This window comes from Phyllostomus discolor, chromosome 3, assembly GCF_004126475.2.
Source record: "Phyllostomus discolor isolate MPI-MPIP mPhyDis1 chromosome 3, mPhyDis1.pri.v3, whole genome shotgun sequence".
NCBI lineage: Eukaryota > Metazoa > Chordata > Mammalia > Chiroptera > Phyllostomidae > Phyllostomus > Phyllostomus discolor.
The window spans coordinates 29,424,415-29,451,435 of NC_040905.2; the positions used below are offsets into that span (position 1 = coordinate 29,424,415).

At 42.1% G+C, this 27,021-nt stretch overlaps 1 protein-coding gene across 1 annotated transcript in view; it reads right to left on the reverse strand.

Moving 5' to 3' along the window:
* Window positions 1–27,021, reverse strand: part of ADCY2 (adenylate cyclase 2) — a 356,581-nt gene that overhangs the window by 43,479 nt on the left and 286,081 nt on the right. Inside the window, exons 16-18 of the mRNA XM_028526056.2 lie at window positions 17,353–17,490; window positions 10,679–10,798; window positions 5,689–5,858 (exon numbers count right to left, since the gene is read on the reverse strand). Of these exons, the coding sequence (XP_028381857.1) occupies window positions 5,689–5,858; window positions 10,679–10,798; window positions 17,353–17,490 (428 nt within the window). The remainder of the gene's footprint in view (window positions 1–5,688; window positions 5,859–10,678; window positions 10,799–17,352; window positions 17,491–27,021) is intronic.

A 27,021-nucleotide genomic window follows, 5' to 3' on the forward strand; every position in this document is an offset into this window, starting at 1 on the left:
AGAATGTTCGCTACAAGTGTGTTATAGAAACACATGGATGAGTGGACAAATAACCATGCTGGTCTGAAACCTCAGGGGCTGAATTTCCAGATACTCTCTTCTCCCCCTGGCTGGACACAGATTCACTGGATTCTGCGCAATCTTCTAGAAAAGGTGGTCCAATGTTATCCAAAGACAGATGGTTCAAAGCCCCATGCCTTTTTAGAGAGGTATTCATAAATGCCAAACAGAATTCTGGGACTGCAAACAGACTGACACAATAAGGGATATGCATAGCTTTAGCATTACAGATCAGACAGTGGGTGATAAGTTCGTATTCTACACAGTCCATGGGCACAAGCTCTGGGAAATCTTCCTCCTTCCTCCCTTCCTTCTAAAATCAAACAAAGCAAAACAAAACAGCCTAAAATTTGAGTTTCTTCCAGCAGGTGGGTCCAAATCACAGGACATTTTCTTTTTTAGGTTAGATAACAAAATAGCTCACTAATGGCTTCTTTTTATAGAAGAAAAGAAAGCTTTAGTAGGCCTTGGATGACTTGCTTTTTTTTGTTAAATTAGGCATCTCAAATTACCTACCTCCAGCCCTGCTGCTAGTGCATGTCAGCCACAGAGAAACGTGCGTGTTCCTTATTTTCTGGAGGTGGCATGGGGTGGGGAGGATTCAGAAGGGGAAGACAAACTGAGATATGAAATTTGAAAATAGTATCTTTTCTTATTAACTTGGATATGTTATGGGTTTGAATGCAAATGTGAAGTACATTTTTAATTTAAAAGAGGAGGCTACAAAGAAATTTCAGGTGCTCTGGAACACGCCCAGACTGTCCACCCCAGAGGAAGACTGCACGGCCCCCCTGCCTTCTCCCCAGTGATGAATTCTGCGGTTCTTCCTCAGGACCGTCAGTGAGCGCATCACCAATTGATTCCAAGTTAGAGCACTGTCAAAGTATGTCACAGTATCTTGAATTCTAGCCACTGGGTTTTCTGTGAGACACTGGAAAACTAGCGAAAGCAGAACATTTCCACGTCAAAGGTGGTTAACTCACAGCTCTCCACGATATGTGTTTGCTTGAGCATCTCTGTCACTGCCCTTGCTGCTAAGCTGCTGCTGACCCAGAAGTTGAAATTGTGTAGACATTTCTACCAGCAAATAATCCAGAGCTTCTGAATGATGCTGGGCACAGGGATGACTGCTGTCCACAACGTATCTATTTTATGAGGCTTAAATGCTTAAACAGAGCTGGTTAGTACTGGACTCCTGCTTATCCCCTCTGTGTAAGCTCTCTATCCCCAATACCTCTTTAAAATCAAAAGCATGTTTCTGGGTCTCCACAAAGGGACAAAACTCATCCCTTGAAACTTTTCAGTTCTGCAAGGAAAAGCTGCCAGGAGAAATCTGACAATGTCTCACAGACTTTGTAACAAGCATTTGTCTTTGAAACAAAAACAACTTCCAGCAGTATCACTGGTCATCAACATCACCAGCACCATGGAGAACATCAGTGTCCTCACAGGCACCACTGCAGCCTCCCGGAGACAGTGTTGTGGACAGGAAATGGGGCCCTTATTGGCTGCTACAGCAAAACATCTCATCCTTGCAGACAAGGTGGAAGGTTGTTGGCAATGCCAAAGAATGAAGAAACATCTTGTTCAAGGCCTTCCAAATACCAGAAACTTCCGATCTTCCATCACCACAAGGTAACCTAGCAGGATCCCAAAATGGCAGGCATGGTTACGTACTGGGACATTGCTGGCCTCCATTCCAACAGATTAATTTTTGAAAATTTTATATGACTTATAATCAATAACTGAAATGTAAGCCAAAGCTGTTAAAACATCTTTTAGAGATCTGTATTCCTTTGCAAAGAAAAAAATAGCGGCAATACTGTTTCACTGTTGAGTCATTAAGGCAAAATTATTGTTAAAACTACTGCATTCAACTACACTACTATGTTAGAGTTGAAACTAATTTTTGTCATGTTTATTTTATATTTGTATCTGAGTTTTTGCACTTTATTTATTTATATACTTACTTACTTATTTAGTTATTTTATCCCTTTTCCCACCTTCCCCACACCCTCCTCTTTGGTAACCATCGTCTCGTTCTCTGTATCCATGGGTCTGTTTCTACTTGGTTTTGCTTATTCATTTGTTTTCTTTTTTACACACTACATGCAAGTGAAATATGGTATTTGTCTTTCTCTGTCTGACTTATTTCACTTAGAGTCATGTGCTTTAGGTCTCTTTGTGTTATCCTGAATGTCAAGACTTCAGATTTTTAATGACGCCTTGTCTCAAAATAGTCTTTTTCTCCTCCTGAAAAGCTGGCTTTCCACATTTGTGCATCTGTAAGAATGCGTTTGATGTCATTTTCTGAATTACTCATTGATATGGACTTTTTTAGTGCATACTTCTCCCGTTTTCTTTCCTAACCCTGTTGGCAGAAAATGCCCTGTTGGCTTGTACCACCTTGTTGGCCTGTCCATTATCAATGTCAAATTTGGTCTGCAAAAGGCCCCCGATACACAGTCACATGGTCATGGTGAACTCGCAGGACGACACTGTCCAAACTATGCATTCTGAAGACGGCCAGCCAGTGCTTTAAAAACAGAGATGTGCTCTCCAAACTTTCTCTTGACACTTAAGGATATTGACACCGCTGATACCAATCCTGAGAAGACACATCTTCAAGGAGCCCCTTTCTTCAGGGGAGCAGGTGAGGTGAGCATTTCATTACATTTGGTATTTAGGTTCTTCCTATTATTCAGGAGCACAGCCTGCTTTTAATGCATTCATTAACTAGCTGTCTACTGAGCCCCCACTTACACGATGCCAGGCACAGTTTAGGCCGTGTGGACACCATTCATTCAGATCCACTCATTCCTTGATTCAGGAGCATCTACTCAAGTCCTCAGTGTAGGTGCCACAGAGAAGGGGGAGGCAGACATTGGAAGCAACAGATCTGTCCACAGGGGGTACTCTCTACCTCTCCGGGGTGGAAGGGGTTCTCAAGCCTCAGGCACATCCAGGGGCAAAAGCCAGAAGCTCACAGGAGGGCTACTGGGAACGTTCAGTGCTGATGAGGGGCCAGTCCAGAGACTGAGGTGGGCAGCAAGGACACTGATGCCACACGGGAAAGCAGGTATCTCAGAAAGACGACCAGGGCAAGGGCTAGGACACCGGGAATGAAAGCAGGGACAAAAACGCATTGATCAGGATCAGGTCAGAAAAGGAAAAGGACCAAGCATGTGACTTCAAGGACACAGACACCATCGATCAGAAAACGAGGTGCTGCCCGGCACTCCTTAAGCCAGGTCCCTCCTTGAAGGGCACGTCTGGCTTGGGGCTCAGGGATGTCGACGCTCAAGGCACCATCTCAGATCAGTTTTTTTGTTTAAAGGATCCTAGTCCCAGTTTCATACCTGAAAGAGTTGTGTCAGCATAAACAAACCAGATAAAGGACGAGGAAATCTCTATCAGCTGTTTGATGGCAGAACCTCTTGACTCTCAGGAGAGAGAGAAAACATTGACATGGACGGGTTTGGGCTCTGGCCGGAGTTGCAGGGTTGTATCAAACACACATGGACGCTGAGAGATGGGGACTGAATCCTCAACTTCCACTTGTAAGACTTTGTCATATGGGGTTAGTATTAAACTGACTTTAGAGGAAATCTGATATTATGTCAGTAATATTTAATCTTTTGGTGGAGGAATGCTCTGGAAGTATTGTGGCAGGTCATGCAAGAATCGGGCCTGGGAGTGCCAGAACCTGAAGGTCAAGGTTAGGAACAGGGAGATAGGCGCATCCCTCCGGCAGAGGATACCGGCTTACTGTTGGAAGTGGAGGCAGGTCCCTGGGGCGTCTAATGTCAGCCTGCAACACCCCCAAACTTAAGCCAGCTTTAAGGCTATTATAAAGACAAAACCCAGAGAACAAACAGAAAAGAGCTTAAATGAAAGCAAAGGGCTCTGAAAGTAAAAATGCCTTTTCGTCAATCTAGTCACTATTCTGTGCTGCGGGTGGCATCTCTCTCAGGTCCCCAGAAGTAAATCTCTCCCGTCAGAAATTTGCTAATCTAATTTCTCCTTTTGAAACGGGTGTGTATCACATCTGGGGGCTTTAAACTTAATAAAGGGAAATTTCGTAGCGTTGATAGCTGTGCATGAAAATCAGTAATGTTGCATTTACTTAGGGATTCCATGCAGGCTTTTTGGATACAGTACAGAAATATTAAAGCATGTTTGGTGGGCGATTTTGAGAATTTATTGGAAAATTAACTTCTGATTTCATTCTCATCTTGGCTAAGGAATCATAAAATTTCCTTAATAAAATTACATATTTTTGCAACTCCACTACCCTAGGCTTGAATTGCAGATTATTAGAATTTCATGGTGTGGAGGACGATGAAAATTAAATTAGATGAAGAGAATGCCTCGCAGTTGTTTTTCTAAAAGTATTCTTATTGGTAAGAAACATTTACACAGTGTTCTTGGCACAGGGCCTCCAAAGGAGAGGTACACGGCCATGCACAACACATACCATCTTCCTGGAGCCACAAATCGGTGCAAATATTTGAGGCACTTAATTTATACTAAGAGAAATATAGAAATACGATGGAGCATTATGCAACATGCTCATAGAAGAAATGGGAAGACTGGTGGGTCCAGAAATAAACCTGACACTCAATATAAAACATTGTTTTGCCATTAACATGTGAGATGGAGGATAATGATCAACACTTTTTTTCAAGCAGGGAATCAGTATGCATTATAAGCCCATGGGAGTAACTTGATCACAGGAAACCTTGCATGAACCCGACTGAGTGGCCCTGATGGGACCGACCTCAAAGCATCCAGTCCAAAGGCTGGGAGAGGAGACACAGCCATAGCTTTTCTGGGGACTCAGTTTCTTCACAGAACAGAAAATTATCACAGTGATAGTACTCCCTCCATACAAGGGGATTTTAGGACCCTTCCCATGAGAAATTTAGCACTATGGCTTGTGAATATGTCCACATAGTTTCCAGTATTTTTATGTATATTGATACAGTTGTCCTGGACTTGAGGGGGGGCATTTCATCTTGCAGGGTACATTTAGCAATGTCTGGGGTAATTTTTGGTGTCATGGCTTTGGGGGAAGGTATCATATCTGGCCTCTAGTAGGTAGAGCCCAGGGATGCTACTAAATATCCCACAATGCCCAGGAGAGCCCCCTCACCGGAAAACTATTCAGCCACCCCCGACAGAAGAGTATTGCTATTCAGAAAAATATCAGTAAGGCTAAGGTGAGAAACGCTACCTTGTTCTTATCAATATAGCACAGATTACAACAAAACTGTCTCTCTAAATCACTTCCTATCTTTTAAGTATTTATGATAATACATATTGTGTGCAATCCATATGCCAAGGTTGCAGGTTCAATTCCTGGTCAGGGCACATACAGGAATCAACTCATAAATGCATAAATAAGTGGAACCACAAACCAATGTGTCTCTCCCATCCTCTCTCTCTAAAATCAATACATAAAAGTAAAAGCCCCACATCAATCTTCTGAACCATCGCTTCAAAGAAACTCCCTCACTGTGACTTTCAATGACAATGCTGTGGCTACTTTGCATTCACTCAGCACACTCACGCTGTTGGCACCCATGAAAGAGCTGCGGCGAGCAGAAGGACGAGGAAGCAGGCTACCTCTCCAGCAAGACGCGGCTGTAGTCGTCCAGGACGTGGGTGTGCGTGTGCAGGAAGATGGTGTTGTAGCCCACCAGCGCTGCCATCATGATCAGCATCTTCAACTCGTAATTCACCCGCAGGAAAACCGAGCAGGATATCAGCCCCAGGATGCAGCTGTATATAAAGTACTGGGACAGGAGAACATGTCGCGTCAATACTTAGAGTCTCTTCTGAGAAGCGCTGAAATAAGAATTGAGACTGGGGACCCGCACCAGGCTCACTGGCCAACTCACAGACTTGCTGGGAAAGCAAATGCCTTGGCCTCCCCTTCACAGCAGAGGTAAATGCCCGCACCCACTGGACTTAGAAAAGAACTATCACATGGCTTGCTGACCCAGCTTAGCATCTTTAATAAAAATCACCATGCATATTTCCGAATGGAAATAATTCTAAAAAAATCAATATTGAAGACATGTCATTATAAGCTAATGCCATTTACTTCTTGAAAATAAAAATACATTTACATAGTTAAAAAATTATAATATGTAGACTCTTCTTTTGGCCTTTCAATTCTTTAATTCATTAAGAGGATATAAATCATTACAGATAGTTCCATTACAAATAAGAGAATGCGGGCATTTCATTAAAGGAGGCACTGTGTCTCAGAGAGACTATCCGAAACAGAAAGGATTTCAAAAACTAAAATCTTTGACCAGGGCGGGTCACAAATGACCTGGAAGTGGACAGGCGCCGGAAGAACGGGAGGAACCAAGTGTGAGGGAGAGGCAGGCACCTGCCTTCCGTTCAGTCTGTAGGAGGCAGCGCGGGCCAGCCTGTGCTAGCACTGCCTTCACTGCTGACCACCGTGGACACCATCGAGTCAGGATACCCCTGCGGTCCACCCTGCTTCACCCGTTAGCTGGCCTACTTTAGGCCAGTGACCTAGCTTGCCTGTGTCACGGGTGTCTTATCTGTAAAGTGGGGGTGACCGTGTAGGCCACTAGAGGAGCAAGTAAAGCCTGGAGCCCAGAGCCCTGGAAACAGCTGTCACTCTCACAAAGCCTTTGGTGGCTAATACAATGGTTTTATGGACAGAGTTATGCTATTATGTTAGCCTCCCTGGAACAGAGGCAGAGCAAAACATTTTTAATAATTTTAATAAAACAGAGACCTGACTGATGTCTGATAAACCCTGTTTTTAAAAATAGCCCACTTTATAAGCTACTCCATTTCAGTCTCACTGTATGAACTAAACCGTGTACAAACTGCTTATTCTTGTCACCCTGGCTCTCGCTGTTATTTCCCCAGCTAAGGTCATCTGCAGTCCGCGGTCTGGAAGGCCACTCACATCAGTGCATCAGCCCTGCTCCTGGGGCAGGAGGGGAGCCGAGAGCTGAGCTGCAGCGGCTGTCCGGCACCTCTCCTTCTCCACACAGAGTCTGCCCTTAGGGCTATAAATTGGGCTCTTGTAAGGTTTGGCTTTTAAAAGGATTCTGCTGCTAAAATTATGTTGAAAACTGTTATTAAAGTGAAAGTTATTGACCAGTTCAGCCTAATCAAATGAAAAGCAGAATAAGGAGTCGCTTATATGAACCTGCGTATCAAGGTGCGCTTGTGTATTTTTTCTTTTTTTGCGGGGGAGGGGGCAGACAGGATTGTAACGGTTTTCTGTGATACTCCTAATTTGAAATATGGGACAGCCAATACCTACACAAACCTGCCTATCGTTTCACATTTTAAAATTCATTCTTCATTTTTTAAAAAGCTTTCAGAGTTCAGGAATGGCTATGAAAGTACGTATGTTAATGGAAAGTAGGCTTTCAGTACATTTTCTATTCAAAACACCTTGAAGGCCGTGCACACACAGGCATTCTGGGAATTAATTAAAGTCAGGGTGGGACCCTGAAGACAGGGACAGAGGGATGTGTGAATGCGGGGGAGTAACTCTGGAAGGCCGGTGGGGGGGAGCCCTGAAGATCAGGTGTCACTGCTGAGTAAGGAAGCCGGCAGGGAGAGTGCGGCCCGCTGCAGGACCCTGAGCTGACTTCTGTTAGGGTATAACAGTTAGTAACTTTATTTGTGCATAGTTTGGATACAGTTACTATACCTAGTAGTCAATAGTTGTATTATTATGTGCTAATATATAAATTATTAATTGTTAATATTTAATGACTAAAATATAACTTATTAATACTAGTTAATGCTTGACCCCTTTGCCTTTTAGTACCCTACTCCCTTCCCTCTGGCAACCACCATACTGTTGTCTGTCTCTACGAGTTTATGTTTATTAAATGAACACATACATGCTAGTTACTATTAACTGAGTATTAGTTAATATAGTTGTAAGCATTTTTGACATAGTTAATCAATGAAATTAACTTGCATTTTAATGCCAAGGAAATAGCCACTGGCACCTTGGGTAATTTACTCAAGCCTCCTTTGGCCTCAGTTTCCTCACCTAGAAAATGGAAATTCCAACAATATCTGTCTCACAGGGTATTTTCTGATGAAATGCTATACATGCCTTGTAGAATACTGAGTGCCCACATGGCAAAGATTCTTTATGATTGATTTAAAATTTTAAACTCAATCTGGGTATTTTAAATTTACTTTTTTCCTGCTACACAAATTTCATATCTGATGTTAAAAAATAGGAAACATACCAAGCAAACATGTAATAATAAGGATCTTCTATTATTCCCCAAATCCAACCTAAGCCTACTAATTATTCTGTCTATATTTTTCCAGCCTTTTTTTTTGTTATTTATTATTGGTCTTGGTACTATTATTTTAGAAAACTGGGATTATACTGTTTTGGTTGTCTTTAAATGATACTTTTGAACTAATAACTTACCATAAATATATATTTCTGTATCATTAAAATTTCCTACAACATCTTTTGTAATGGCTGGATGTAACTAAATAACAGAATTTATTTTAAAACTTTAACTTTTAGATCGCTTGTTCTCCTTTACTTCCTCATTTATTGTTGACACATAAACACTTATTTCCAAAATTAGTACGGCAGGATAAAAAGCATGTCTGTGACTACGATGTTTGGTGACTAGGCAGCTGTGTCACACTCTGTACCGCCCACAGCAGCAAGGCAATGCCCCCCCCACCCCACCCCACCCCACTCCCTTGTGAGCCTCGGGTATGACAGGAGCCGGGGTTGCAGAGCAGTGAGGCGTACTCTGTGCTCATCTACAAGACGGCTTTCCTAATGCTCCTCAAAATGTATTAAGGGGGAAGCTGCGGTGTTACAAGCTCCTTTGGGACCCGTAAACTTGCAAGTTAATAAAGCAGTTTCTGTACAGACTGTAGGTGAGCACACGGGGTTTCCTTGGCAAAGCTCACCATAATCCTCTTCCTGAGGACTTATTATTAGAACAATAGTGGCCTGTTGACTAAGTGTGGTCTCGATTTTAAAGAGACTATTGTGGGGGTTTTTCCTTCAGGATTTTTAAGGTTGAGTACATATTACCTTTCTCTATCTTGGGGTTCTAATGATTTGCTTCTTTTGAGAATAAGATATCATATAGATTTACCTACATGAAATTCAGAATGATCACCTTATTGCCTTTAGCGGTGCCAATCATGGTGAGTTGTTCTACCCAAAAATATTGGATGGAGAAAGCTGATGGGAAAAAATGCTTTGCCAGCTATGCTTTTCTTTCCCATGAAAATGCATCTTTAAATTGTTAACCTTAAAGTGCCCTGTGAATGTCACATGAGGACAGCTTGGAGGCACTCTCCCCGCACTGTCCTGTGGACCAGGTCTGCTAATGCCATCCACTCAAGGAGGAGCCAGATCACACGGTTAAAATCTTTCCCCAAAGGGGGCAACTCCACATCACACACAGCGTGATCACAGCCAATAAATCCTTACGAGACCTGTCTTTCACCACTCACATAACCAACATAGAAAAGATGGTGTCTGATCCTCAATAAGGTTGAATGCCTAAAACGAAGGCCAGGACCCCATAGATAAGGGAAGGGACAAAGTTTACGCCACCCTCACTTCGTGAGCCCACAGGGACATTCCTGTGGACCCTGGCCAGCTTGCCTCTGCAAAAGCCCTGGCCTCACAAGAAGGCCAGACTCCCCTACTCTCTGTAAACAGAGCTGTGAACTTTCCAGCAAACTGAAATGGCAAAACAGGAACAAAGTATCCAAGCCAAATATCAACAGAACAAGTCAGCAAAAGAGGAAGGAGGAAAGGAAATCTCCTTTATCACCATTGTTAACAGAGTTTAAAGAACTGGTAGGACATTTTAAAAATACACATTAAATTACCGAATTCAGTGCCCAAAATATTCACTTCACAACCTCAAAAGACAGAAAGTAAATGTTAATAATTTATGCTACTTTTAGATGATTATTGATAAAATGAAAAGGAGAGTATTAAAATACATATTTTTGCACAAACAATCCGTGGAAGAAAAAGCTATGAAACAGTAAATAACAGACTTACTTCTTTTCACTGAAAACACTGATGTGTCAGTCAGTTTTGAAATTTGAATCTAGGCTCTTTGGATGTTGGTTAAAGCCAGTCAGTTAGTAAGGGTAAGCTGAGGATATAATCACTGGACAGCATTGTAGTAAATGGAGATGTGGCCCTGTCATCACAGTGCTGTGGGGAGCCAACACTAACTCACTGGAACAACTTGCAAAATTTACATGAAAGGGACTCAGAAATTCAGTGACATGTAATTGAATGTCAAATGCTGGAATACATGCTATAAAATGCAGCAGTGACGAGAACACAGGTGAATGTCATCTGTGAGTGCTTCCAAACAACACTGGGGCTTTGCACACATGCCTAACAGATGCCAGTTGGCCAGGATCCCTCTCAGGAAAGGCTGGCAGTTTTTAAGTGGTCAGGACCTGCTCAGGAATTGACACCAAAGAAGAAAAGTGAAGTCTAGGACAGGTGTGAAAGAGGAGGCCACAACATGAAGTAGGTGGAAAACAATAAAAGTCATGATAACAAATGAGATGCTCTTACCGGAAGGAAAAACAAGCTTTGCTCACGCAGAATCGCTGCTTCATTATTTGAGGCAGAATGACTTGCATTTGATGTATTGGTAGACGGAGGGATTGTCTTCTCTGAGTCACTCAGGAAAAACTGCAAAGAAAACGTGTGTGTTTCAGTGCACTAGCACAAAGGAGAAGGAAGGGTTAGCAGGTGGCGCTGAGTTTACTAGTGCCTGTGTTCCTTCCGCACCGTGAGCAGGACTACGTGCGCAACCCAGCGTCTATGCCTCAGGTGCTGGGAGCTTCCTCTGCTTTTGAAACTCGGGAAACTTTTACTGACTAAGTAAATGACTTTATGGTTGTACACTTAAGAGTGAGTTACAGAACTGCAGGACTGATATTAAAGAACACTCAAGCCCCTCTATTAAATATTAAATTAAAAATGTGCAAAGCCCAGGGCAGAGGGCTGGTTTAGAATTACATCTGAGGTTGCTGTCACCACACACACAGACACTCAACTCTCTGCCCTGAAATCTGAGCCTTCAGAATGTGTTTGCAGTATCTTTACCATCTTGGTTCAAACATTAAATGAGTCAATGGAGTTTTATGAGTTTTTGATTTCAAGAAAAAAAAAGAATTTTACGGGTAAAATGCAATAACTGGTATCAACATCTTATCTATTATTTGTGAGAGCTTGGCAGCTCAGGATCACAGGGGATTAAAATTCAGAGGATAGATGCTCTACGCACTGTTGAAAAAAGGGTCCTAATTTTTTTTAAAAACGTAATCCTGAGACAATAAAGATGGTTAACAGTAATGCAATGGCCACCAATATCAGCACCCAGAAAGACAGTGTCAATCTGTTAGCAAGGTACGATAAATTTGATCTCTGTGTGTGTGTGTGTGTGTGTCTCCTGTCTCCCTTTCTCTGTATGTCTGTCTCTGTCTGTTTCTCTCTGTCTCCCTCTGTCTCTGCCTCTCTTTTCAGAGAAGCTGTAGTACAGCCTGTTTGAGTGACAGAGGATCAGTCACTTTCTGCACCATAGCTCAGGGTCAGAGGAATGTTTAGTAAAGACAGACCAGAGAATTGCTGGGACTGGTTTCCCCTCAGAAGAAGAAATTAACCTCAGCCAGAGAACTAGGTGGCATTTTCTGCATAGGGCTTGCCATATACGATATAGTCAAGGTTGAAAAAATATAAATTGCCTGTACATTTTCTGTGGTTGCTTTTGTTTGCTTTCTTCCTTTTGTTTATTTCCTTTGATGGCAGAGTTTTTGCCAAATATTTTTAATTTACTTAGGTAGACAGAGGCATTTATTTACTCTATTTTTATTTCCTCTTCAGATTCCAAAATGGTACTAGAAACAGTGTTTCTACCCATTATATCATGTGATAAAATTAAAATGCTGATTTGAAAATCAAAGAAATGTAGTAGATTTCTTTATTCCCTACTGAAGAATTTGTCAAAAATGTCAGACCCACGGTTGAACTATAAATATGCTATTTTTAATAAATAAACTATATTAGAAAAATAATTGAACTGCATGATAGCTTGGCAAACACTGGGTTCCAAAATGCTACAAATTTAGGTTTACTAGTTCCCAAATAAAATGGGTTTAAATACTAAAGAATCAAGAAATGACCATGAGAAGGAAACATTTTAGTTTGTATGTTACTAGTCTGAAGCACCTGGAATCTTAAGATTATTACCAAAAATGTCTTGATTATATCATCTTATAGAGAAGAAAATAGATTCTTGTTGTACAATGAGTAGAAGTATGTCCAGTGAAAATTTTGTCTTGCAATGAGGCTGCACAATAAATATGATGCTTTAAATTTGAAAAACAATAGAGAACTGCAATACCCAGTTCTCTATACCCAGTTCACTATACCCAGCAATGCTTCCTTAACCCCCTTCTGCTAACTCTCTCTAGTACTTATAAACTACGCCCCAAATCAAGAAACTCTCCATTCTATGTGGCATCATACTTCAATTTTGAATTGGTTTCTCCCACACTGTCTTCTCAGTCACTTTAAAATAACAAACTCATGTCATCCCTTACATCTCTCGCTTCCCCGCTCCCAGGTTAAACGGCCACAACTTTCTCCACAGAGTGAATTTGTAATAATCATAATTATTTGGTGAACTCCTCTCTAGACCAATTTGACTTTTTACAAACTTTGTCATAATTGGGAAAATTATATCCCCATCCCAGACAAGGTATCCTCATAAAGTGCTAATGAGCACTGCCTCATTCTACCTTTACTTCCAAATTTTACATTTATCAGGAAATTTTAAGACATCTCAGAATTATGTTACTCAAGTAGGATTACACGATGAGTGTGCAATTTAATATGATTTTATACTTGATGACATCATTGCATTTGTCATTTGGATGAAATCAGGAGTCCAGATAGACTACCCGTTGCCAACTCCATCTGTATGATCCATAAAGCTGTGTTAGTGATTTTATTCTCTGTGAAGTTTCTCATGAGAGATTGCAGACTGATACGGACAGTCACATGATGACAACAGTCAAAATGTCAGGAAAAAACGGCAGAGGATTTGAGCTTCTCACACATGATTTTGCACAGTCAGCAGGAAACTAAAATGGAATGAAGCACGTAGGTCACTGGCAGTTTGATAAGACTCCGTATTTGATAAAAAACTGAGTGAAGCTTTTCCTCCACTTCTTATCGGGGTGTTTGATGTCACATGGGTGAACATCAGGCATTTAAAATGGCTGGTTAAGGCCTCACAAAAAGTTATTTATTTATATTAAGTAAAACTGACCTGATATTTTGTCATTTGTATTATCATTGCATATTGAGATTTTAAAAGCCATGCGGTTCCTGTTGACCCCGTAAGTGCTGTTAAAATGTAGGTGTCCTCTGCCCTGAATGTGGGTGTGTGACCTGGGAGCCCACTTCCCTTGCATGGTGTCTCACCCATGCTCAGTTTGGAATAGCCAGTGTCTGATGCATCAGCACCCATGGTGACATGGATGGCCCAGGGGTAGTCACAGCATCTTACAGTGTGGCTGGGGACACAGGACCCTGTGTCTACCTCATGTAATCATAACTCAGGAGGACATTCTCTGTAAATCCTCAGATGTGACCAACGCCAGCACCCTCACGAACAAACCCTTCCCCTTCTGTGATTAGTAAGAAATTATAAGGAAGCTCAATAGTTCCTTCCTAGTAAGGGAAAATTATTTCCTCTCTGTACCAATGGTCAGATTTCATACTGTTTTATGATAACTGTTTGAAATAAATATAAGAGGAGCATCTGACGGAAGAGAACCACTCATTTCAGGGCCCTGGTTACCATGGAAAACATCATTTCTTTGCACTTGTGGGGCAGGCACCTGCTTAAGTGGTTCTGATTTCCTCTCCCTCTCCACCACAGGCCCAGAAAAGGTCGCCTTGCTTGTCCCTTGCCCCACAGCCTGGACTGCCACAGAGGGTCACTCAGGACGTGCAGCAAACCCTTATCTCCTTCCTTTCTCAGACATCACCCATCACAGTTTAAGCCTGACTTCCACGGACTTCTCTACCTAGCCTGGCAATGAATTTCTCTGTGAGAAAAAAAGTGGCTCTGGAAGTCATCTTCCTGGTACTGAAGATGTATTTCTTCTCTCTTAAGGGATCACAGTTACTGTAAAAAATATATCTCCTCAATGCTCAGCTCATGAAACATGTAGACAGTGACCTAACTGCCCGTCAATTGTTGCTAATTATCCTATGTGAAATAAAATCAGCTTCCAAATCAGATTTGTTTCCCACTTAGATCTTGTCATTAAAAAATTAGGTGATAATCCTGGTTTTTTAAGGTCAAACCAGATTTTACAAACATAAATAGTTTCTTTCTCAAAGGGTTGTGTGCTTAGCTGTTCATTCATTCATTCTTTCATTTAGCAACTATTAAGTAGCCAACCCTTATATGAAAGGCACTATCCTGGGACCCAGGAAAAAACAGGAGAAAAAAAAAACCCTTATTCTTAAGTGTGTGATGTTGTGCTAAATGTCTTGTTCTCACAACTGGTACATGCTGCCAACGGAGAAGGTCAGCTTTCGGGGAGTGTGTTTTATTGGTTCTGTACCTTTACAGATGAGTGACACACTCTTGAGGAATAAGAATGTTTAATTACAAGGAGACTGTGGCAGTCACCCCTTGGAGGGCAACGGAACACAGTGTGTCTGTTAGAATCGCTCAGAACTCGAGCTAGTGAGCCCTGTGGTCCTTAAGAGCTTCTGTCCCAGCTGTCTCCTGCAGCTTTAATTTCCCAAACTCCTCTTCGAGCCTGTTGGTTGCTCTCCTGGGTCTGGGAGCAGCAGGGTTAATGCACACTTGCATGTTACCAAGCGGGACATGAGGAGTGCATTTTAGGACGTGCACTCAGGTTTCTACAGGCTCTCATCCCTCCCTCCCCTTTGCCTCTCTGTCTCCCTTCCTCCTCTTTGCAATAACCATGACATTGCCTGTGCAGAAAGGTTAAGTATCCTAATGGATACTAACACACGTGCAGACAAACTTCCAGGAAAGCCCCGTCTCAGTCTTGTGTCCCTATCTCACATTCCCTGCCTGTGCTCTGATGACAGCCCTGGAGCCACAGTGAAAATCCCCTTGAGTCCTCACACAGAAAACCTGCAGGTCTGGGTGCACTGACTACTTGGGTCCTTGCATTTTAAAGTCCTTCTAAAACAGGGTAGTTCTAGTGGGAGTTCCTTGTGGTCCCGATGTGGCACAGTTTTCCAGCTGTCTGCCAGCCTGGATTAAGCTTTTGTTGGAAACAAATCATGTCATGGTCCAGGAATGCCTGAGACCTAGAAGATGGGCTCCACCCCTGAGGCGAGGTGTCATCATGCCTGCAATAGAAAGACAGGCCTCGGGTACTGTGTATGGCCAGGAGGAGGGGAGAATAGCATAGTATCACCCACTAATTTTGCAGAAGAGCAAGATGGGGCCCAGGACAATGGACTTTCCAAGGTGAACGTGACACATCAAGACACCTCCACATAGGAACAAAGACCAAGGGCCAGGAGGTCTTTTGGAAAGCCCGCTGGCTGTGTGTGCTTGACTGCTGAGCCTTCTGCCCTCAGGCACCATCAGTTCTAACTACTTACAGGGGCAAGACTCTCTCTCGAGTTGAGCTCTGAGACTATGCAGGGGGCAGAGGTCATGCCTTTCATTGGCCCTCATCTGGGGAGGCCCACCTTAGAGCCTGGCCTCATGTCCTTTCTCAAGGGAGCTCTCAGAGACAGTTGGGACGTGTGGTCAGGTGAGGTGTGGTGAGCCAGCATGTCTGTCCCCTAGTTGACCATGTGAAAGGACACAGAGGAATCCACATACCTACCTCCTCACAGGGCAGGAAGTAGGAGGAGGAGGAGGGCATCTCTTGGACCCCCACTTTGCAAGTGTCCTTAAGATTGACTTCAAGGCAGAGTGAAGCAGATCTATCCTAACCCTGTAGCTGGCGACCCAGCCCGTCTGGCTTCTAGTTTGCATCACCCTCACCCGAATCTCCAGGCGTGTGTCAGGAGAAGCTGTTCTCTCTATAGTATAATGTTGAGAATTGAACCCATGTAAATATCCAAGACCCTTATCTACTTCTTCAGCCTTATAATTGACTACTTTTTAATCCAAATGTCTACCCTATTTTTACTCCTAGAAGTTAAATGTCTCCTCTCCTTCTCATCTCTCATCCAGCATCTCCTGAACTCCTTCTACCCATCCTTTGCAGTTGAGCCCAGCAGGCCTGCTGTCCGTCTCCTAGACTCCACTGTGATGCCTGGAAAATGGAGAATTGTCTTCGGGTTCTGAGCTTCTAGTGATGTACCAGACACACATTTATGCTCAGTAAATATGATTTTCATAGAGCGAATGCTGTCTCATTTCTAAATACTAGGTGTTATCTTTTAATACATAAACTTTATTTTCTTTACCTGACTTTATGCTTCTGGAGGGCAAGGACTATCCTCACGACACCCTGCAGTTCCCATACCCAGTAAAACAGCCGACGCTAAAACATCATGCTTTATGGTTGATGATGGTGATGTCAGAATAATGACAAGGATGTGTCTCAACATGCATTGATTGCCTACCTGCCTATTTTTAAGAACATACCAGTCATGATAGTACCAATACAGTAAGAGAGACCATTGGTTAAATATTTACAAAATGTCGTAGAAACATCAGCTCATTTACCCTGAAAACCACCTTGGCAGAGAAGCATCAGTTCTGATTTTTGAGAAAGGAAAAGGCAATTTGTGGAAGTTTAATAAAAACTCTGCAAAATCACACAGCTGGTCAGGTAGGAGCTGACGTTTGCTATCAGGACTTTCATGCTCTAGAGCAGGACACCTCTGCCACTGCACTGTCCTTGATTTGGTGCCTCTGCTACCGCTCAGTGATCGTCCTGCTGACAGTCCCTCTGGCCTCTGGCACCATCAGGACTGAGCACTCTCCCCTCAGGGCTCAGTGTCCTTTCAGCAGCCGAGAGCCACAAGGAGCAGGACGGTGGGAAACGCTGGGAGGAGCCTCCCCTCTCGGGTGGCTTCCATCAGAAGTATCCCTCTTCTCAGAGAGGCTGTGGCTACGGCAGTGGGTGTTGAATTTAAAGGGCAGAGAATGGTGCTGCTAAGAAACTACAGGAAAGGTCTGCTAGGACAGGCATCCCTACCTGGCGGGAGCTGAGACTCACCATGTTGAACACGGCCATGGTTAAAATGATGGCCGTGGTGATGACCGTGAGGGAGATCCGAGGCCAGGGCCGGTTGGCAATGATGCCTGAGGACTTCAAAAGCCACAGCAGAGAGGCAGAGGCCTTTTTGCTGCATTGCTAGGGAGAGAGAGAAAGGGAAAAAATCCATTGTTATTTTGGGTATTCTGTTAAGTTTCTTAATGATACTTAAAACCACAAGATGAACCAATATTGTTCCAAGATTAAACAAGTGGGCTCCATCCTCCCCTGAGGGCACCGACCAGGTTACAAACTTTGTTGTATTATGTTGGCATCGCTGTTATAGAGTAAAGACAAATTAATTAAGTTTTTATGGTAAATGTAAGTTATGTTTGTGTATCTTTCAAAATAGACCTGAAATTATGTTTAAAAAATTTTGGTAAAGAAAAATCATGTCTGTTCATGAAACCATTTTGAAGGATGTCTTGGGTTTGCTTTATTCTTAAAAATATAAGCATTACAATATGTTAAATGCCAATATAACAATTAAACGAGATTCTATAATACAAAATGAGAGGTAGATGGGTGAGTTTAAAGAACCAGCCCAGTGGCCCAGCATCAAACCCCCGTAGCTGTTAAGACTTTCTGCAAGCAAATTATCCTCTCTAATTCTCCTAGGACCTTCTCTGATTTCTCCCAGAGCAGTCTGGGAACACGAACTGCCCTGGACTCAGGGGCTGCCAGGGGCTGCCAGGCGCAGAATTGCTGGCTGGTAGCGGGATGCACACACAGTGGGGGTCTGGAGATCATTTTCCCTGCCAGGAACAGCAGAGGGGCCAGATTTGTGTCTGGGCTCCTAGGCCTCCTCCCAAGAGCAGGGTTTGGATTGGGGGGGGTGCAATTAAATATGTAAGATGCCCTTTAATGCTCTGAATATGCATTGTCTTGGAGTGTCACAGAGCTGGAAGGCACCCACCTGAGGGTGCTTTGTATCATTATCGTTTAATGCACGCTGCTGCTGATAATATTAATACCACAGACCCCAATCAGATCTATGCCCTGGAGGAGAAGCCAAAATAAAGTATACAAAGCAGAGATTCAAATAAAATATTACAGCCATCTATTAGAAGATGACAGCATTTGGTTTGATTTCAGTAAATTAAGATAGTATGTATTTGCAGCCTAATTGACTAGGATTAGTGTTTTTGTTTAAGAGAAAATTATTGAAATTGGTGAATGGGTCTGTACGCAGAAGTTATCAATAGATATGATAATGAAAATGTTAAGGGCAGAAAATACAAAAACTTTGCTACTTTAGGAGAAAATTTAAGCTAGTTCAGATTCTATATCACATTTAGGTAAAATATTATCTAGTTATTGCACAGACTTATTGTTAAAGTTATAAAATTTAAAAAATTATTTTGTAATTACTTTGCAATGTGTAAAATTTTAGAATAATGTGTGGTCATAATCTTGCAAAATAAACTATCTAATAGGAATATATTATATTCTGAACAGAGATTAGTCACTTACTGAAACAGATGTGGGTAGACTCACGTGAATTTTTTTTGGCTCCTGCAACATGCCGGGCAACATTGCAAGTCAGTGGCCCAGGAAACTACTGTCACAGGTGCCTACTGAACACATGGAAGGGTGTCCGGGAAAACTTACATGTCCCTATTTCCCCCTAGAAAGAAAACACTCGGAGCACCTCACTAAAGACATATGGGTCTGGCATGCACTGGGTTCAGCATAATGAATTCAGGATGCAATAGATTCAATCCACTGTCCTGATGCTCATCATGTATGCCTCAAAGTAACCCCTTCTAGTGTTTTTGAGTGTATGAGATATGGTCATTGTTCTCAAAGTCAGGGAGGCAGGCAGCTTCCTCAGTTTTCTCACTCCTATCACTAAGTTGGGGCAAAGTGACCGAACTGTGCTGAAATACGAAGACCAGTCAACATTGCTGGTAAAGAAAAATACATCGAAGATAAGAGGTGAGTACCTTGAACTACGGTGATGGGGAAGAAGAGCAGAAAGATAAAGATGTGAGGGGAGGAAAAGAAACCAACAATGGGGAAAAGAGGAGAAAAACAACTACGATCTTAAAATAGAATAGATCTGACTAAGGAAAATGGGAACATTGATTTGATTTGAAGCTCTCAATAAAAATTACAACTTGGACCTTGACGTGATAATTTACTTCAATTTATTCTGCTTTGGGTCAAGGATTCAAATAAATTCCTAGATGCAAAAATAAGTTTATAAAAATTTATACCATCCTAATGAAACATAAAGAATAATATCTCAAGGAGCATTTTTGCATTTATTTAAAAGATGCTATTTGTATGGAAATGAGCCCAGGTTAGTCAGTCCGGGTGATCCGGGGTTTAATTACTGGCACGAATTTACCCAAATCTGTGCCCCCCCTTTCCTGATCTTCAGTGGGTCTTGTGTCCTACGATTGCCTCTTACTTAACAGTGAGCTCACTGGGGACCTTCAGAAATGCTCCTGGATGTTAATGCCATATCCACCCCCTGACAAACATGGGATTGGTACTAACTGTAGTGGGAGCTGTAAGAGGAGAGAGGATATAAATTTATCTGAAAACCTTATCCTGGAGACAGTGCTGGGGAAAATGAGCAGTGTGGTTTGCTAGGAAGGGTGTGGGATGATTGTCAATGTTCTTCACTCAGAACAGAAAAAAATCCTCCACATAAAAATATAATAAAATGCCGATGCTCTATGTTTGGATTAGAAAAGAAACAAGAAAAAATACCTCCACCAAAAATAGCTTTCTTCCTTCTTTCCTTATTTTATTTTTTAACATTTTGCACTGAACACAACTGGTAGTCTCTCACTTCAAAATTACTTATAACTTAATGCAATAATTATAAAAGAAGATTGCTTTTACAATTTCATTAGTGTCCATTTTAGAAATAAAATGAAGTATCTGAAAATAAGTAGGTGCTTATATTAAGTGAAGTATCAATAAAATAAAAACATTCAGAACAGTTATAAATGTCATAGAGGCAGAGCAGCACACTTTTATTACTAGAAAAACAAAGCTCATCTTAAAATCCTGCCTGAAAAAGATGGTGAAGTTATCATGTAAACAGGTACTTTTGTATATTTCTAAAGAAACACTTTCTTTGGCATTTTAGTTGGCCAAGGACTGTATTTTTGAATGGCAGCAATAATCACTTGTAACATTTAATATCATGGGGACACTATGTGTGCTTGCTTATTTAATTGCACTTGAATTTCCTACAGAAAGACTTCTTTATCTTAATCAATCATAATTTACAAAATTGACCTGCTGCTTTTGTATTCCCTCGGTGAGCCCTGTTCCTCGGTCATTCATCCATCACGTGGCATTCACAGCCTGTCCACATTACATTTCGTTGCTGAAATGCTTGCCCCTAGCCACAGGAAGAGCTGATTGAGCACAGTGACCGCATTGTACCAGTGTATGTATTCCCACAGGCAGCACAGTGCTCTGCAGATAGTAGCAACTCAATAGATGCTTACTCAGAACACTCACTATCTTAAGATGAACCCTAAAAGAAGTTCCCAAGAGTCAGAAACAAAGAATAAGCTTGGTGCCCGAGGAACCGAAGCTGTGTGCTTGGCCCTGGAGTGTCCTAGCACTGAACACAAGCTACACAACTGGCGATGGGATTTTGATGCCCACAGGGAAAGAAGATGTTACCTTGGGTCTACAAGAGGTGGGCAGCCGGGACTGAGATCCCAGAATAAAACCAGAAGCCTCAAACAGCTGTTTCCTCCATGTAAAGGAGAGTAGAACAACTCCATACAATAGCTCAGGGAAGTACCAATAAACCTCAAATGATAAATTCAAACTTTAAATGTGGGTGTTGGGTTTCAAGTTACATGATCTGCTTCATCATGCAAATTTCAAGTTGCAGGATTACTAATCAGTTCAAAAACCGGAGCAAGTCCTTGGGGCTCTGGCAGAAGGAAGAACAACACTGCTTACAAATGATACTTTACATCACAGGGTGCGGGGCATGTCCCAGCTGTGGGGAAGCCATTCCCACTGCAAATGACCTCATAATAAAAAAGAGACAAAACTACAAACTACCTAAGGCAATGGACCTTATAAGGAAGACTCAACAGACATAACAGATAGTAGAAATAGCACAAGATCTGTAGATATTATTATCAGTTTGAAATAGCTTTGAAATAGCCTATAAAATAAGATTGAATTAAGAAAGATGAGTTAGTGTCCATAATAAATGGGCAATTAAAAGAAAATAACAGATATATTTTAAAAATGAGCCACACAGACTCTCTGGAGATTAAAATGTGGTTATTGAAATTAAAAACTCAAGAGTTATACTCAAGACGTATTCTCAAGAGGATACGATGGCTGTGAGGAAATAACCCAGGAAATAGCACAGAAAGATAAAAAGATGGAAAATATGACAGAGACATTGAGGCACAGGAGGTACAATAAAATATTCAACATACTTGCCATGAAAGTTTGAGAAAGATGGAACAGAAACACCAGGAAAGAAGCAAAGGGGATACGGTCAGACATGTTGTGGGCCTGGAGCAGAATGTGTGCTCTGTGGTTGAGGCGGCACCCTGAGTCCCAAACAGGAAAAATGAAAGTCTACCCACACCCCAACACAGGGCACCTATTGCTCACGACGGACACCTAACCAATCCTACAGAAACAACCAGAAAGGAAAAACAAATTGACTAGCTACCCAATATGTGAAAACAACTAGACTGTAACTTTCTCCTGAGCATATTCATGTCCAAGAAAATATGGGTTCATGTTTTCAAAATGTGATAAAAATTATCATAAGTTATTATTCATTGTGGAAAAAAGAGATGATTTTCTTTTCTTACATTTTTAAAGATTTTATTTAATTATTTTTAGAGAGAAGGGAAGGGAGGGAGAAAAAGAGGGAGATAAACATCAATGTGCAAGAAAAACATCCATCAGTTGCCTCTTGCACATCCCCAACCAGAGACCTGGCCCGCATCCCAGGTGTGCGCCCTGATGGGAATCGAACCAGTGTCCCTTTGGTTTGCAAGATGATGCCCAACCCACTGAGCCACACCAGTCAGGGCCAGACGATTTCCTTACATGAAAAGGGGGCAAGTGGGGGTTTTGTGCACAGGCTGTCTCTGAACAGACCACAATAGCAGTGATCCTTTGGGAATACGGACACGGAGTCCTGCAGGAAGAAACGATGTTCCTGAAAAATGGTGGGACATTGGTGACCAACAGGAATACATAGAGATGAATAATGAAAGGAGTTTAACTTGAGAAGAATTTAAACAACACTCTTTGCCTTTCTGTTTTGTTTTGTGGGTTATTTTCTCAGCTCTCATCACACCTTCAGTGTGACTGGTGAGTTTTTAATTTTAAGGTGAAAGACGGGAAATAATGATGAGATTTAGAGATTGAGAATTTGGTGTCTGTATTCTTCAACAAGAATATGGAGATTTTTAACAGGCTCCCTTAGTCATGTGCTTTTTTACATGTTTTATGTTGATCATTAAAAGAAAGCAGAATATTTAATTTCTAAGTCACTAGAGGGAATAAAGAAGAATAAATAAACCCAACTGGTCCCAGAGAATGCAGGAAAAGAGAAAAAAATAAGTGGAAACAAAGAAGATACCTGATAGGTTAAAAAAGAAGTAAAATAAAGTTGTACCAATAATTGTAATACACATAAATGTATGACGCTTCTCAGGTAAAAGAGAGATTTTTGGAACAGAGCAAATAACATAAAGCTGGATGTTGTTTACCAGAGACACACCTAAAACCTACATAAGGACAATGCAAAGCTGAATGAAAAGATGGAAAAAAGGATGCTGGGAAAGCACTAACCAAGAGAAATCTGGTGGTTGGACTGACATTTGAGAAGACGGACTTCAAGGAGAAGCACTGCTGTGGGGCAGAAAGCGTTTCTATCAGCTGGTGTGTGGCCGACTTTCCTTCCCTGGGACGACCTGGCGGCTCTCAGCGATGCCTGGAGCAGGGCTGTCCGGCTGGCCTCCGTTACCTCCGCCGTCCAAAGCATGAGACTCTCGCAACAATGGAAAACTGTCTTCTGACATTTTCTAGCATTTTCATTGGGTTTATTTGGCATCGCTGTTTTAAAAGATGCTTTTTGATGTTTTTTTTTCTTTTGGTAGTATTTTTGGTTAGGGTCACTGTATTGTATTTGTTATAAGTAAGATAAGTCCACTTCAGGTAGTTTAGAAAGTTAAATCTGGCAGTAAATGTACACATTATTGCTGTTACTGCTACAACAATTGTTTTAATTTTTTATTGCTGATTATAATGAAAATGTGACTTGAATCTCTTATTCTACATCTTAGTTTCTTAGATAAAGTGGGTTGTTTTGATTATCAAGTAAAATAATATATAAGGAAATACTTTGAAGGGCTCTTTTATATGAGAAAACATTTTGCAAAATAATAACACCAATATTACCACAAAATTTCAGCATCTAAATCCACTTACATGGTAACTTTTTTCCTTCCATTTTACCAAATGTCTTTTAAGGTGGGATTCCACTTTCCCCAGAATCCAGTTTTAAATCAAACAGGCTAACAGCTGAAAAATGTATATTAGGAAACCAGACTGGAATACAAACGGGGTTCTATGCGAGGTTATCCTGATTTCCCAATGTGACTTTTACCAATGAAGGCTCAACGGTCACCGTAAGGTACCCTCAGCGTCATGCTGGCCAGTGACCGTGAATGTGGACATCCCAGCCTAGTGCTGGGCACTTGTCTGCTGGCGACTCTCTCCACACACAGCCCAGCATCCTGGAGCCTGTCTCCAATTAATTACAGAATTCTAGGCTTGCTTCCAATGCCGGCTCCAACACCTTGCGCTGCAGTACAGGGCAACTCTGTAGCACCTGCAAGCTCCTGTCTCATTAGTCACAGAATGTGCATTCCTTCCAAAAAATCTTGTGAGGACAGATGAGCCAGAGGACATAAAATGCCGAGCAGAGTAAGTTGCCACTTTTGATATGATATGTTGTGATATGATATACATTTTGTTGTTTGTAAACTGCAATGAGGTTGGATACAGAACTGTTAATGGGGATCTTGCCCATCATAAGCAGTTTATGCTGATTCTAAAGGATCTTATCTAAGGGCAGGAAACCTTTGCAGCTCCTACAGTTATCACACTCATGAGTCTGCTCCAAAGTCTCCATTTCCATTCTCAAGAGATCTGCTTATAACTCCTGCATTATTTTCTGTGGGTGGGAACTTCTTCTAAGTGACTGGAAATGGGAACTTACTGAAGGATGTGGCCCTTCCGAGCCTTGGGCTCCTCATCCACAAAATGCCCAGACAGACAAGGGTATCTCTGTTTCAGCTCTTGGGTTTACAATTCTGAAATGCTAACCAGCCTCTGTTGTAGAAAGCTAAGTACCTCATGAAGGCACCAATGCCAAGGTGCCTAATGAGATAAGACAAGAGTAGTCACCAGGATAGCTCTGGCCAGGATATCCCTCGGCCATGGACTTGCCAGAGTTCAGAGCAGGGATGCGCTGACTGTGAGCTGCACGCAGAGCAGCCAGCATGAGAGAAGTGGAGGGCGTGTGAGGACAGGGGAGGGATGCTTCCTGAGCAGTGTTGCCAGGAGGTCGCATTCGTGTGCATCCAACATCCCTTCAAGCTCACAGATAATAAACATTTATCTTGTGTTTCAAAGGCCTGACACACTACAAAGAACAAAACAGGGCTGAAGCAAACTCACTGACGCTATTTCCACCTAAAAAAGAATACAGATAAGAATACAAAAGAGGAAGCCCAATCAGCAGGCACCAGGAAAGCTGGTGGCGGGAAAGGTGGGCTCTATTATAGTTGGTTAAGGAAGGTCAGAAGATGATTTTCAACTGAAAAGCCAGCATGCTGGAGTCAAGGAATCGTGGCTCATGTAAGAAGGAATTTCAAGGCAGTGAGATGGGGGCCACTGACTCACCAATGCTCACTCATTCACACATTCAATTTACACACAGACGAGGGAATTAACACGGGCTGCAGGGCATGCCAACTCTGCCTGAGAATGGTGGCATTTCGAGACAAGGCAGGTGCTCCGTGGACCTGCTGAGGGGGGGAAGGGACACCGCACCTCACAGAAACATTAGGAGTCTGGTGGTGCTGACTTAGTACACGCCTACTGAGCGTGTTTCTGTGGCCAGCTTCCTGCTGGGTTCCCGGGGAGACAGGAAGCAAGTGTAGGAAACAATTCTCATCGCCAGGAACCTATTAGACGTAAAGGGAGAAAACAGGCACACTCACAAAAGCGAGGGGTCAAATGTGCTGTTATGTAATCAAGTGTCAAATTATGTGGCACAGACCCTAAATCCCAAGGAGCTTGAAGGAGGACCCTTCACAGGGGCCAGGGCAGTTTCTGGAAAGGTTTCTAGGAATTCAAGTGAGCTCACCACATGGCCAAGAGCTGAGAAGAACACGGGGCGGGGAGAGCAGTGCAATGTCAGCCCACAGGGTGGGAGGGTGGGGTGGGGTAGCACGGGCTACTTGCAGCAGTAATGGTAACACAAAGGTTCTCTGACATTTTCCCCAGAACGTGTCACTGAACAGATACCTGAGGGATTTTTTTTATTAACAGGAAAAAATTGCATTTCGTTAACACTCTTACTTTTGCCCATTTTTTATTTTCCTGCACTTTTTAAAAATCAAACTTGGCTGGCATAGCTCAGTGGATTGAGTGCGGGCTATGAACCAAAGCATCAGGTTTGATTCCCAGTCAGGGCACATGCCTGGGTTGCAGGCCACAGCCCCCAGCAACGGCACATTGATGTTTTTCTCTCTCTCTTTCTCCCTCCCTTCCCTCTCTAAAAAATAAATAAATAAAATCTTAAAAAAAAATCAAACCCAGCTGTACAATAGCCCGGCAATTTTATTTACTTGTGTTGCATGTTCTGTGTAACCAAGGGAAGGCTCTTGGCAGAAAAATATCAGCCAGGCTTAATTTTACTCAACCTTCTTGATATAAAAGTATTTCACCTTAATTCTTCATTGACATTGATATTTAGTATCATAATATTAGTATCAATACTATTTTTGGCACTAGAGTTTTCAGAAGGATAACATATGTTACTAGAAGGTGAATATAGGGTATTGTGTACTTTTTCATAAACTCAGTATTTAATCCACGATTAAATGCAAAGGTTAGTAAAACCTTGTACAAATTGGCAGGTTTTCAAGAGGCGAGAGAATGAGCAGTTAGGATGCAGCAATACATTTTCCATGACCACGGTGGAGTATTTGTGCTATACATAGTTTTTGACTGAATTTGGGGGGTAGAGTGGAAACATACTTAAGCATACTTAAAGGCTTCTTAGATCGTCTGTGCGTTAATATGTTTGATATTGACAGTTAAAAAAGCCCTTTCAGAATTGCTTAAAACAAAACAAAACAAACAAAAACCCCCCAAAAGACCTCTTATTGGAGTGAGAAAAATTCCTTCTCGAATTTCAGCAGGATTACATCTGGATCGAGGATTCCAGCTGGCCACTGGGGGGAGACTGATTCACAGAACCTACTAATTCAAGTTTAGAGAGACTAAACTGTGTTTAAGTCTCATCTTCCTGACTAATTTGCCAAATCACAGGCTTCTGGTGAAAAGGAAACAGGCACCATTTCATCTGCAGCC